At 43.9% G+C, this 13,716-nt stretch overlaps 1 protein-coding gene across 4 annotated transcripts in view; it reads right to left on the bottom strand.

Annotated features, from left to right (window-relative positions):
• CSMD2 (CUB and Sushi multiple domains 2) overlaps window positions 1–13,716 on the bottom strand; it is a 501,247-nt gene that overhangs the window by 342,179 nt on the left and 145,352 nt on the right. For all 4 annotated transcript variants that reach the window (XM_081018274.1, XM_081018269.1, XM_081018275.1 and 1 more), the window contains exon 5: window positions 910–1,117. In XM_081018274.1, coding sequence (XP_080874400.1) covers window positions 910–1,117 — 208 coding nt within the window. The remainder of the gene's footprint in view (window positions 1–909; window positions 1,118–13,716) is intronic.

The raw sequence follows: 13,716 nt of genomic DNA, 5'->3' as shown, positions 1-13,716 counted from the left end.
CATTCTAAAAAGCAAGGTTACGGACCGTTACATCCTACACTTTAAATTCTACTTAACCAGCTCTCTGCTATGGAAATCATCAGCAAGGACATGTATCAAAGACAGAAACCCATTGCTGCAAAGCTTAACCAAGCTATAAAAAATATCTAGATATTTCTCATTACTGCATGCTTTAAAAAGCTCTTAATAGTGACTATAACAAGCTGCAAATCCTGATCATGAAATCTTCCCTTTAAGTGCAAAACTTTAGTGCATCATAGATGACACCCTACATTTCATTTCAGAGTTAAAATCATAAATGCACAGATACAATTAAATCTGTATGCCAATGTGAGCAGTATAGAAAATCAGAACTTAACTGCACTCCACAAACACTAACAGCAAAGGGTTGTATCCAACATCAGCTATGCTAAAAGAAGACCCACTGAAATAAATCTAAATTAGTCATGTTCATTAATTTCAGTGGGTCTACTCTGAGTGTAACTACTGTGAGATACATCCCACAATTCCTTAAAAAAATCTGGACCCAGACTATCAAAGAGGCTGCCTCAACCCCTATGATATATTGCAGCATTTAAGACTCGCAGTGCCCTTTTTAAATACCTCTACTTTTATTTATTTATTTTATTTCAGAACTCATCTGCTGTTCTACATCAAAGTGTACACGAGTGGTGTGCAGAAATAGAATATAAAACATAATACAGGTCATTAAAAGAAAACAACCAACAAGAATGAAAGACTGCATTAAAGATAGACTAATTTTGGAAGCCTTGAGAGATATGTCTGATTTAAGTCTGCAAGGACACACACGTAGAGTCTTGGAGCTTTCTTTCCCCACAGATTCACCAAAGTTGAGAGATATACTGGCAGATAACCCACAGATATAAGAAAGCATAGCCGTCATCTTACCATAGGGAGGACCCTTCAGTTCCAGTAACCTCTAAAAAGTCGTATTCATCTTCTAGCTGGAAATCCAGGAATACCAAAGCGATGGTGTCCCCAGGCTCTGCTAGAATGGTCCATGTGCAGTCTGCATTGTTGCTGTACTCCGAAGGATAATGGGGGGTTGAAATAATCCCACTCTGGCCCCGAAGTGTTCCACCACAGGCATCATCAGCTGAAGGCAAAATAGGAAGTTGAATTAGAAGTAAGATGTATTCAGTTTGCATTTTCAGGCAAACCTATGTCATTCTCACTTCCTTACAGATTTTGTGATGTAGTTCTCCAACCAAAATGGTTTGCACAGAAGTACATATAATACTGAGGCACTCTTAGTGGGTGGCTACCTAGACCAATTTTTGCATGGAGGAAGAGGATGATGATGATGATATATGCAAATGGATGTGGAAATGGGTCAAACTGAACTGCCCCACCACCATCCCTAGGCACCCACAACTTAAGGACAAACTCCGGGTTCTAGTTTTGTAAGGTCTCGGAAGACCTGCTCTAAAACAATGCGGCTGGAGGTGCTTCATCGTGTGGGGAAGGCAGTCTGCGCATGCTTAGAAGCAAATTTAATATTTCTTCATGCATATTCCAGGATCCAACTTTAGGGCTCATACAAACTTGTGCTTGTCCCTTGCCTAGAAAGCACAGGTCTGATTAGTTTTCCCTTGCCTCTCCACTTTCCCCTGGAAATCCCGTTCAAACTCAGTTGACATTTGCTCCAGTTCAGCAGGAAAGATCAGGTTTCCTTGGGGGGAAAGCTGCAGGGCAAGGGCTGGATGAGTCCTTAGTCTGCTTATTTGTGTTTCTGGCTTCTACAAGGTTGGGGGCTTTGTTGTAAATGCCATCAAGAAAGTATATCCCTCATCCCCATGGGAGGGCACAGCAAAGTGATGACAGTTTGCCAAAGCTGAAATATTATGTCTATATGGTTCTTTCCGACACACAGTCATTTAGCACAAGGCAGTTCAGGCTCAAACGATACAAGGCAGAAATGTGAGTGACCTTTCGCCCTGATATAGTGGTTTGTTTTTAATGTAAAACTCCTTGGAGGTGATAGCAAGGGGGAGGGAATGCAGCTTGGAAGGGAGCAATAGAACAGATAAAGAGACCGGGCAAATCTGGAAGGTGGGTGGAATCAGGAACATAGAAAGCTGTCTTATAGCAGGTCAGACTATTTGTCCACCGAGTCCAGTATTGACAGGCAGCAGCTCTTCAGAGTTTAAGGCAAGAAGTCCTTTCATATCACCAACTAGAACCTGATTCTTCTAATGGAATACACTGGAGACTGAACTGTAGATCTTCTGCAAGAAAAGAATGTGCTTCGCCACTGGGCATTAGGACCCTCTACTCGGGGATGGGGCTTTGAGCATTAGTTCATTAGTGGGGCACCACCCTCCACTGGGGCAAAAAACCAATTCTGCTTTAGAAAAAAATTCACCACTATTGTTCTTTTTGCAATAGCTTATATTCTGACATTCAACATAAACAACACCCAAGGCAGCTTTCTCCATGAAATGGCTTGCTTTGTCCTTGTTTTTCATCACGCCGGTTGTGGAGTTGGATGCAATGCTCATTTTACTGTCTATAATGTAAGCCTGCTGTCCTTGGCTGAAACCCCTTCTCAGCCACAAGCTCACAAAACTAACAACAAATAGGAGTGCAATGAAATCTGGAGTGCACTTGAACATAGCTTGAAGGAAACAGTTCACAAGTATTCTATCAAGGTGGCAAAACACAAAAATACCAAGGCAGCAGCAGCTTTAATGAAAACAGAAGAATAGACAAATGATTGATTTAGCTATCTGCAAGCTGAATTCTATATACAGTAATCTTGTATTCCACAGCATTTCAGAAGAATTTGGTAATTTGAGTTATCTCTTGTTGACATGTTGGACATTTTCATTTTTAAAACTTAATCTATTTAAATTTTTGACAAGTCACAGTCAAATATTTGGTTCTATTTAGTTTATTGTTGCTTATGCCATAGAGTGTGTGCATGTGCCAAGTGGCATATATAACTGGCAATTATTTGTAATAGCTCATGGCTAAAAACGACTTAAAAATGACTGATTCATGAATGTAATCCTTTCTGTTGCTTAACATGCATATTAAAAAAGAGAAAAGACCACAAGTCTCCCCCCTTTCCATATTTCAGAAATATATTATGTTAGCAACCAAAAATAATGTCTTCATTGCCATCAGTTGATAACAATTGTTGAAAAATATTAATTGGGTTCTTGTTCTGTAAGTATCTCACAGCAAAGGCTCTCCAGTCCCCAGAGATAGGAGTTGCAGCATTTTCCTCGATCTTTGAGGGCTGAAACAGGGACTGGGAGCAGGAAGATGGGAGTTTTGCAAACAAGTTAGAGCTGAGCATCAAAACAAAGAACCAGAACTGAAAAACATATCATAAAATTGCAGAGCTGGAAGAGACCATGGAGATCATCTGGTCCAGAACTAGCAGCACCATTGCTGCTCACGCAAACTCTCAGCCCAAACAATAAACACTTTATTGCCATTTTCCTGTCTAAGAAGTCCGCTTCTTTGGTGGGTGGCCCTGGGTCCCATGGTGATCCGAGCAGAGGACAGAGACTGGCGCCCTTCTCACTGCTTCATGTCCATGCCGCTGGCACTGGGTGGGCTCCTGCTCGAGGGGTGGGTTCGAGGGGTGGGAAGTGGGGTTATCCAAGGCTGGTGCAAGGGAAATTATTCTCTCCCTTCCTCCCAAACTCCATCATCTCTTCAATATCCAAGGCCTCATCCCCAAAGCATTAGGAGTTTGGCAATGAATGCAGTAAGGGAGGGCTGAATAGTAAAGGATGATATAGGAACGGAATGGGTGCATTTGCTCACCTTTGCTATTAAACCACTATTAAATCACTATTAATATTAGGTGGGTTTCCTCTAGTTCCAAGTTCAGTCTGTGATTATTGCTGCTTGTGTAGCCAAATCAGCACCGCCCACACATAAAAGAAAGGTATCAGCAGGCGGGGGGAATCCCAAGGTTTGCAGAAGGACAGAAATACTGAAGGGGAAATAACCAGACCCAAAAACAGTGAAATGAGGACAGAGGCATGAAAAACCTGAATGGAGGGTTTTTCATGGACTGGAGTAGTTGGAATCCTACACAAAAGTACTGTACTCCACACTGCAATGTTTTGCTGCAGGTCCCGCCCACCTCTAAATAAGCAACACACAAACACACACACACACACACACACACACACACAGAGAGAGTCATTCAGTAAAGCTGACAGCATTTACTGTGCAGAAAGAGAACGGGATCCGTGGCTTGCCACAGGTTATCTTCCTGTACAAGCTGACTCTATTAACGCAAAGCTATTAGAGCAAATAAAGTAGGAGGATCAAGGACGAAAAACATGGGGAAGAAGATAAAGGGAAGTGAAGAATTAATTTGACTTGCATTGTGGTAGTGTGTCACTTTAGGATGTTGGAGTGCCATCAAAAGGCGGCACTATTTATTGAGAAGGCGCCAACAAAAGCCTGTTAACTTTACAATGCACACTACAAAACAGCATTGCAGATGCGTTCGTCAAGGGGCTCTCTCCAGCTTTACATGGTGAACACCTATTTGTCTCAAGCAGCTTTAAAACCCAAGGATAAATATTGTCATCATATTTTCAAAAGACTTCTGGTTGAAGGCACAGGTCATCTCCACTTGAACATTTACAGCACTGTTGCATCAAACTCATCAGTCCTATATCTGGAAACTTTGGGTTACACAATACTATGCCAGCAGCAAAACAGCCTCTTAACTCCCCCCCCCCAATACATCTACTCCCTGGGTGTCCTCTTCAAACTGAAGAGAGGAAAATATTTGCAAGGCCCAATACCATCTTAGGTATACATCAGTCTCTTATAGGCTAAGCCCTATACACTTCTCATTAGGGTATTGAAGCAGCTCATCAGATTGCCTTCCTACTTTAGGTGAAGCTCTTGTGATGTCATATGCTGCAAGCTTGCAACTTATGTGAATTTAACTTGTGTACATTCAGCTTTAGGCTCTTGGCAAAATATTCTCAATAAATTAAAAGGGGGTGGAAAGGGGCCGGGCATCCAGGAAAAAAGACTTCAGCAATCCCACATGCATTGCACCCAATATGTTTTTGACTATGCACGATTTTGGCTTTAGGCATGATCCCCGGATGTAAGTTGTGAGCTTACTGTACATCTTTAAAAAGTGAGTAAACATGTTCATGAAGTAGGCAAGCATTATTGGCTACTAACCACAATACCTAGGTTCACCATGAGTCAAGGCAGCCTGCTGCTGAACATCAACTACTGGAGAACAAGCAGAGAGCTATTGCCTCCATGTCCTGCTTGCCTGGGATAGCTGTTGGGTCACTGCAGGAAACAGGATCCAGACTAGATGGGCCTTCAGTCAGACCCAGCAGAGGGATTTAAAAATGTACCTGTAAACCTGCACTGTTCCTTGCACTGTCCTTACCTTATCCCACAATGACTTGACAAGCTTCTATCTGCTTCTTTGGTTCTGCCAGTTTTTTCTTCTCTAGACCAGAGATATCCAACATGGTGCCCTCTAGTGTTTGCTGGACTACAGTTCCTATCAGCTCCAGACACAATGGCCAATGGTCAGGAAACTTGAGTGCTGTAGGAAAACAATCTCTGGAGAGCAGCATGTTGGCTACCCCTGCTCTAGACTGATCCTTGGTCAAATCAGCAGAACTCTCCTTTTCACAATATGAGACAGCTGGCTTGGTCCTGGAATATTTACCACCAAGGCATATTGTCACAATGTTATCTTGATTATTTCCTGCATAATCTGTGCCAAAGGCTTTGGTCTGAGCTAATCCACAGCCCCAAAGGCCAGTCCAAACAGGTACAATTTAAGACACTTGGTCCAAAAGGTGCTCAGGATTTGGCATCTCTGGAATTGTAATATTGGTAGGTATACAGAAGTTTATGGTGAAGCACTAGGCCACATTGTGCAGGAGAATTCTTGCATCAGTATCTTATTCCCAATACTTCAAACAGTCTTAAAAAGAGGGGGAGCCACAAATAGAACTCAGAAGCCTGAATAAAACTTGCAGATCATCATTTGTCATCTGGAATTGAGGCTACGCTTGGAGCAAGGTACTGGGTGTGCATAAAAGCTGGACACAAACTTAAATGTTCCAGCAAGGGAGATTCCCAAGGAGGTGGGATCCACTGAGAACATCTCTTTCCCCACATTTGCTGCCTGAATCTAGTACATGGATAGCATCATTAAGAGGAATCTCTCTGTGCACCTTAAAATATAACGGTATCCAGCGGAAGGAAGCAATCTTTAACACACTTTGAGCCCGAGTTATGATATGGCTTGGTAGAATCTTGGTTTCTGAACAATTCAGCCACCATCTCAATGAGCAGGGCCTGAAATGACTGCTGTAAACTCCAGGAAGAAAGAAGCTCCCCTTCACGCCAACTCAGATTTCTTATGACCATCTGTTGCCCAACTGTTTCTAGCCGGTGAGGCAAACACATTGCGTAAGTCCAAATTGCATCCCTGTGTGTGACAGCTGGTACTCGGGGCAGAAATAACCCAAACCACAATTCTGTCTGCATTTTGAAAAGGAACAAGCCAAACTGGCAAATAATTGCTACAGCCACTTGGGGGACAGGAACAGTGTCTGAAAGCCATGGACATGCGAGTTTCTTAATCACTTCTGTGGAGTCCATTATGCATTTCCCCATGTGAGGAAGGCTAGAGGTTCAGCAGTGAAGGTGCTTTTGCTGACAGGCCCTGATCCAAACAGGTGCTTCAGTGACCTTCAGCCTCCTCCCAAGTAGCCTTGCAGGCAACTAGCAGGGCACTTTGGCTCTGAAGTTTCTGCCTGGCTTATTGCTTCCTCTACCCCTGTGGTTCTGGGTGAGACGAGAGTAGTCCAGGAATCCAGGCAGCTGATGTGAGGCAAGGCTTCCTTAGGACAAGGTCTCCTCAGGAACATTGGCATTATGGAGATTTGCTGGAGAGTCCTGCTCCTCTTGCTCCTCCTCTGAGGACAGTTCAAGTTCAAGGTCTAGGCAGAGTTCAACTGTGACAACCACGATCCTTTACTGGCCTTCCAAAAGCCCAAGTTCCATTTAGAACAGAATGAGTAATAACAGAATTAGTTTTAAGTATTTACTGTATGTATGTCTAATGCTCAAGTGCTTATCATAAAGTACCTCAAGGAACCCTTCCAACAGCCTTCTAAGGCAGGCCAGTGGTATTCTCTCCATAATTAGGAAGGGAGACACTGAAGCTGAGAGGAATAGTGGTTAATTTGTGGCTGAGGCAATCTTCTTCAAAACCAGGGGCTTTCCAGATAACACGCTGCATTCATTGAACCATTTCCAGCATCCTCATCTGGGTAAATCAGACTAAGTTTCTGGTACTCGTGATATCATGATCAGGCCAAAGTTGTGTGGTGATCATTCTCAAAATCCAGAACTAGAGTGTGTTCTCTCCATCTTAGGATCCCTAAGGTCAGTTGCTGGAGCCAGGATCCCTAAGGTCAGTTGCTGGAGCCAGAACAGCTGGGTTTCAGCTGACATAAGGCATTGCTCTGTCAGGCAGGCTGGGGCAGCTTTTAGAGTTTATAGTATATTTGACTTGGCCAAACCAGAGGTCTCTTGCTGCCTGCCATATTCACAGAGGTGGATGATACACACAGCCCCATCTCCTTCTGTTGTGCTGACCAGTGAAGAGCAGAAAGTCAGGTTATAAGTCCACATAGCAGGCCTGCCCAATCCAGAGGCTTCCCAGTGCTTGTGAATCGATATGTTTTAGACAGTGGCAGTTGTTGTGCAGCAACATTCCCTTCCACATCTGAAGAGTGCTTTGAGGTCTAAGCACACATGGTCCCAGGTAACGCACCAAGATAGGTCACAGCCCAAGGCTATGAGTTTTGTAGTTCAAGTTCCTTAGGCCTGGATGACATGACTGTTGACAGACAATTTAAGAACAGGACAGCAGGAATACTGATGACAGAGACAATGTGAATGTTTCTTTTTTTAAGGCCCCAATTAAAGAGTCGATTTTCCATCCTGAAAATCATTTCTCCATTAAATTCTTCATGGAAATCATCCCACGGCACTCTCTCTGAATAAAACCATTATGTCAGACCCGATACCAAAACAGTGTAAACCAGCTGGTTCCTTTTCTGGAGAATTATCCCCTTTGTTCTTGAAACTTTAATTAAAAAATCCTTTTAAAATATTAAGAGCTTCCAGCACTACTTGTTAATATTTCCCCTAATTTGATGAGCTTATTTTTAACTTATTATTACAACATATCAAAGTGCCTGTCAAGAGCCCAGGATTAATAAATAAATAAAAACAAAACATAAACACACACTTTGTGCACAGCACATTCCAAGCAACTGTTTGAGTTCTAATAGGCCAGGGCACTTTTAATGAGATAATGCGTATTTGATATGCTTAAAAAGCAGCATTACAAATGTTCTCAACTCCTTCGGCTGGCTTCCTGAATCTGTGCTCAGCTGCCAAGTGGAGTCATAAACCCATCAGCTCCGCTTAAATTCAGCAAACTAACTAACAAAGGGTTTGGGGTGTTTTTCACTTAGCAAGCTTTGCCTATGTGGCAGGAGGAAGGTTTTGTTTTTTTTTACTCCTCCTAGAGCATGGAAGATGGTGTGGTGGCATCTCTATTCACCATGAGGGCAATGAGCCATGAGAGGATTCAAATGACACACCTCTCAAGAGCTGAAAACCTTTGGAAAGTACAGGTATTTGGAGAGAGTGGGTAAATTTTGTAGAGGTTCGGCAAAACAGATATATTTGTTTTTGGGCTGGTTCTGTATCCATTTTTTGTTGACTACTTCTCCTCCTAATGCTTTGCAATTATATGCATGATCACCCTGCAACAGGTTGACAGACATAATATTTTAATTATGGTTCTACTCTGGTGTTTTCCCCTTGGATGCTTGTAACTTCGGATGCTGTCTCATCTGCGTATGTCAGCTCTTTTGTGCTGATTGCTATTACCTATGGCTAAGTTAAACTGAACTGAAGGTGGCAAAGCAATCATATCAGCCACACTTGATTTTAGAATTCTGTTTCCAGGACCTTAGGAAGACAAGTTGCTACTTGTCTTATACTGACTCAGGCCATTAGTTTATATAGCTCAGTACAGTGGTACCTTGGTTTTCGAATGTAATCCATTCCGGAAGACGGTTCAAGTTCTGAAACATTTGAAAACCAAAAACTCAACAGCTGACAGTTTTGCCTCGGGATCTTGCACTCAACGGAAGCCGTGTGGCATGTTCGACTTCCGAGATGTGTTTGAAAACTGAAGCATTTACTTCTGAGCTTACGGTGTTCAAAAACAGAAAGGTTCGTCAATGGAGATGTTCGAAAACCAAGGTACCACTGTACTGTCCTGGACCTTGCTGGATGAAGAACTTGAACTTGGATTATGGTTTCTGCCAGCATCTTTCATACTCAGATAAGTACAGTGCAGATCAGCAAGGTGAAGGTTTGACAGCACAGCAGAACAACATAGCTAAGCAAGCTAAGCCCTCTTGCTCTTTGCTTCTAAGGAATGGGATGGGCACAGTGCCTTTAGACTGGGGAAGCAAATGGGCACTCCCCTGAAAGAACTGGGCCTTAAATGAATGTGGGACTTAACTCAAAATTACTGGCAAGTGGTGTTAGACAGCAGCAAACAGTTGCTGCCTATAATAGGTTATGAGGGTATCGAAACTTTTCCAGATTTATTTTTGATACATTTGATTTTAGGTAAGCTGACACAAGAAAAGTGCAGATGGAAGGGCATCCATAAAAGATGGCGGGGGGGGGAATGCAGGAAAGGTAGGGGAGATTTGGCTCCTCAGGAAGGGAGACCCTTACTTAACCTTAATTGAATTCCTAAGCAAATCCTCTGCAAGTCTACTCAGAAGTAAGGCCCGTTTATTTTTAAAGGGCTCACTCAAGTATACACAGGACTGCATCTTTAATATTTCAGCATTGATTTGGGAGTATTAATATTTAGTTCCTTTTAAAAAAGAACTGTAAAATGAAAAGACTTTGCAAACTAGAAGAAAAGAAACTTCTTGTTTTGGAATAACGATGTGTTGCTTCAGAGTGGGAGAAACAAGTTTCTTCAAACATGAGCATCCTGCAAAGAGGCAACAAAGAACAGCTGCTGCCCATGCTAAGTTAAGAGAGTGACCTCCCCAAGAAATCCTGTTGATTTTTTTTTTCCAGGCAAGCTGACATTAGGAGGTGCCACGGATCACAGAGAGGTAAACTGAAGTAGCAGATAAGGTGAATTAAAGTGAGCAGAGTATAAAAGAAAATGAGAGGGAGACGGAAAGACCTTGCTGACAGGTAAAAGGAAGCGGAAGGTGAAAAAAGGTAGGAGAGAAATGTTTGGAAAGATAAAGAGAATATGGAAGAAGGCGCAAGGAAAGAAGCTAGAGGCAGCTGATGATAGAAAGGGTTGGGGGGAGGGCAGGCAACAGTAAATATAGAAGAAAGAAATGAGAACATGCAAGGAGGCAAAGGGGAGGAAGGTGAGAGGAAGGGAAAAACAGGTAACAGAGGACAAATACTTCAAGAAGGTAGATGGGGAGGGCAACCGCCATCTGGCCAGGTGGGGGGTGGGGGCACGAGGAGGGGGGGAGAAGGTAGATGGAGAAATGGGCACCAGCAGGAGGTAGATCAGGCTTCCTCAAACTCGGCCCTCCAGATGTTTTGAGACTACAATTCCCATCATCCCCGAACACTGATCCTGCTAGCTAGGGATCATGGGAGTTGTAAGCCAAAAACATCTGGAGGGCCGAGTTTGAGGAAGCCTGAGGTAGAGAAAGAAAGGTGGTGAAAGTTGCAGAAACCAAGAAGGTGATAGAAGGTGCTTTTAGAGGAGGTCCTACAATAAAATAGGTTAAAAGAGAAATATTTTACATGACGTTATTTTAGCTCAGTGGTGATCAGGACAAGTTGCTTCCAGCATAGTTATTTGCTCCTTGCCCACACCCTTTGATCTATTTTGTGGGTTTGTTTTTTGTTTTGTTTTTGCAAAATCATACAATCATATCCATTAACAGAGCAGCTCTGAAAATAACATGAACAGGGTTTCCCCTGGAGAGAGAGGAGGAGCATGCCTCTGGTTTCTTACCCTGGAATGCTTCCTAACTGGCCCAGGAAACGAAATACCAACCCATCACTTCTCAAACTGTGCAATGGAAGATGTCCCATGCTCCAGCCCTTTGTGCCAGCTGTCAGTGCTGTGGGCCAAAGGAGCAACCCTCTTTCATTTTTTGGCACATTTCTTGCCCTGCTTTTTAAAAAAAATTTAAAAAAATCCTCCTTCTACTACGAAACAAATGATAGCCATAACTCAACCAGGGATTCTGTGCAGTTGAGGGATTTATTACTTCTTTTAGCTCAGAGCTCGAGAATCAATTGTGGCGTAATGGGGCTTCCACGCCAGTGCTGACAATGCTGCAGCAGCTGCACCCACGAAAATGTGCCTCCTGGGAAACGTTGGGCCTCTGTATACAGTGAAGCCACTTTCAGCAAGACCTGCACTGGTTACAGCTGGGTGCCACATCTCTATCCATTTTTATTTATGTATTGAGGCTTCCAACTGAATGACCATAGGCAGCAGGACACTGGATCTGTCTTCCTCCCTACATGGTGATTCTCATGCTACTGAAGCTTCAATCATATGCACACTTTCCTGGGAGAAAGCCCTACAAGACACAGCAGCCCAACGGGTTTTTAAGGAAGCACGCATCAGCTTGTGCTGTAAATTGCAGACCATGTCAATGGCAAGACAATTCTGGACTCGCTCAGTGAAAGGCATGATAGGTTGTTACTATCAACTTATTGACCTGCTTGGCCCTTTTAACAATTGACCAGCAGTTTATTAGGATCTCCATTATTCTTTTCTTTAACAGCCCTGTTCCCCATGTCAGTAGAGTCTTCCTCCAAGGCAGGAGCTTTCAAACTTTAAATCTTAAGAGATTTTTTTCCACATCTGAAGAATCTTGAGAGCTGCATAGGATTCCAGAAACGTTCCACTCATACCCTACTTCACACAATATGGGGATTAGGATGGTTGGCTTCATTGCCACCCTATATTAACTAAATTCACATCCTAAAACACACCTGGCACTCCCTACACCTACTTTCACACAACATGGGGTGGGGGAGCTGTCTTTCAGGGAAGTTTGTCTACCATTAAAAAGGTAAAGGGACCCCTGACCATTAGGTCCAGTCGTGGCTGACTCTGGGGTTGCGGCGCTCATCTTGCTTTATTGGCCGAGGGAAGCGGCGTACAGCTTCCGGGTCATGTGGCCAGCATGACTAAGCTGCTTCTGGCGAACCAGAGTAGCGCACGGAAATGCTGTTTACCTTACCGCCAGAGCGGTACCTTTTTATCTACTTGCACTTCATGCTTTCGAACTGCTAGGTTGGCAGAAGCTGGGACCAAGCAACGGGAGCTCGCAGGGATTCGAACCGCCGACCTTCTGATCAGCAAGCCCTAGGCCCTGTGGTTTAGCCCACAGAGCCACCCGCGTCCGTGTCTACCATTACTGATCTTCTAATTAAATAACCCCTGACATGGTCCGAGGAAACCCAGGCTTTCTCAGCAAGAGTGCCTCCAAGGAAGAACTGGATTGCACTCTTGTTTTATTTGAGGCAGCAGTCTCTGTTGGGGAAAGGGTCTGTGGTGGCACAGCTACAGTGGGAGAAATAACAATGGGTTCCATGCCCAGGGTGCAGTAAGCAGAGTCGTTTAATTTTAGGTTGATGTCTGGAAGGGCAGGTCAGCAAACAGGAGTCCAGTTCCAATATGCACAGGCAGACACAGCAAAAGGTCAAGTTCTAGGATGGCCAGAAAGGAGGGGGTTCCAGAAATGTTGTCAGACGAAGCAAAGGTCATGTCTCCAATGGGCAGAAAGCCACTCTCGACATAAGGAGGGGGGGTTGCGGGCTCACACCCTACCTACAGCCTCACGGGGCTGGCTGCAGCCCCGCAGGACTTGGGAAACCCAGGATTCATCATTCACCATGCCAGCCAATCGGCTGGCGGCGGGGGCAGGCTTAGAAGAGTTCATTTAAGGTCGGGGCAGCCCATAGCAAACGCTAAATAGATTTTTGGCCAATCACGGGAGCTTACAAGTGTTGTGTGTAGGGCTTTGAAAGCCCAGGCATTCAGCTGATCACTGGAGCTAGCACAGCAAAATGATAGCAGGTGATCTGTTTTTGTCCATGCACACTTTCTGGGGCCTTTTCCATTGAGAAAGGGGGATTGGAACCCTGGGTTGTGGCAACTCAACAACAACAGCAATGGTCTTTCAAAATGCTGTTGATTTTCCTTTGCCTGCAACAGGTATCCTTTCACTTTTCCCCATGACACAGGAGCAGGAATTCCTTGGCAAACAAGTCAACTTGGAAACAAGTATGAAAACAGTGTAGATGCTATAGATCTGATATGGGGAACCTGCAGCCCTCCAGCTGTTCCAGTTAGCCCCAATCAGCATGTGAACAGCCAGAGATGATGGGAGCTATAGCCCATAGACATCTGGAAGGCCACATTCTTCACTCCTGCCAGAGATGGGTATTTGTTTTTACTGTCTCATCTCTGCAAGTCTAATTTGTCACAATGCATGATGCTGGGGTGTGTGTGTGTGATTTTGAGGTTCTTCATGTGGCTGCTCCCCTAATAGGCACAAATGCCTGCACGCTGCCATTCCTCCCACTGGTGTGCAAACTAATAAGTGAGGAAAGTTA

This window comes from Podarcis pityusensis (assembly GCF_964106645.2).
Source record: "Podarcis pityusensis genome assembly, chromosome: 8".
Lineage (NCBI taxonomy): Eukaryota > Metazoa > Chordata > Lepidosauria > Squamata > Lacertidae > Podarcis > Podarcis pityusensis.
The sequence above is the reverse complement of the archived record's forward strand: the minus strand, read 5'-3'. Positions and strand labels throughout refer to the sequence as shown.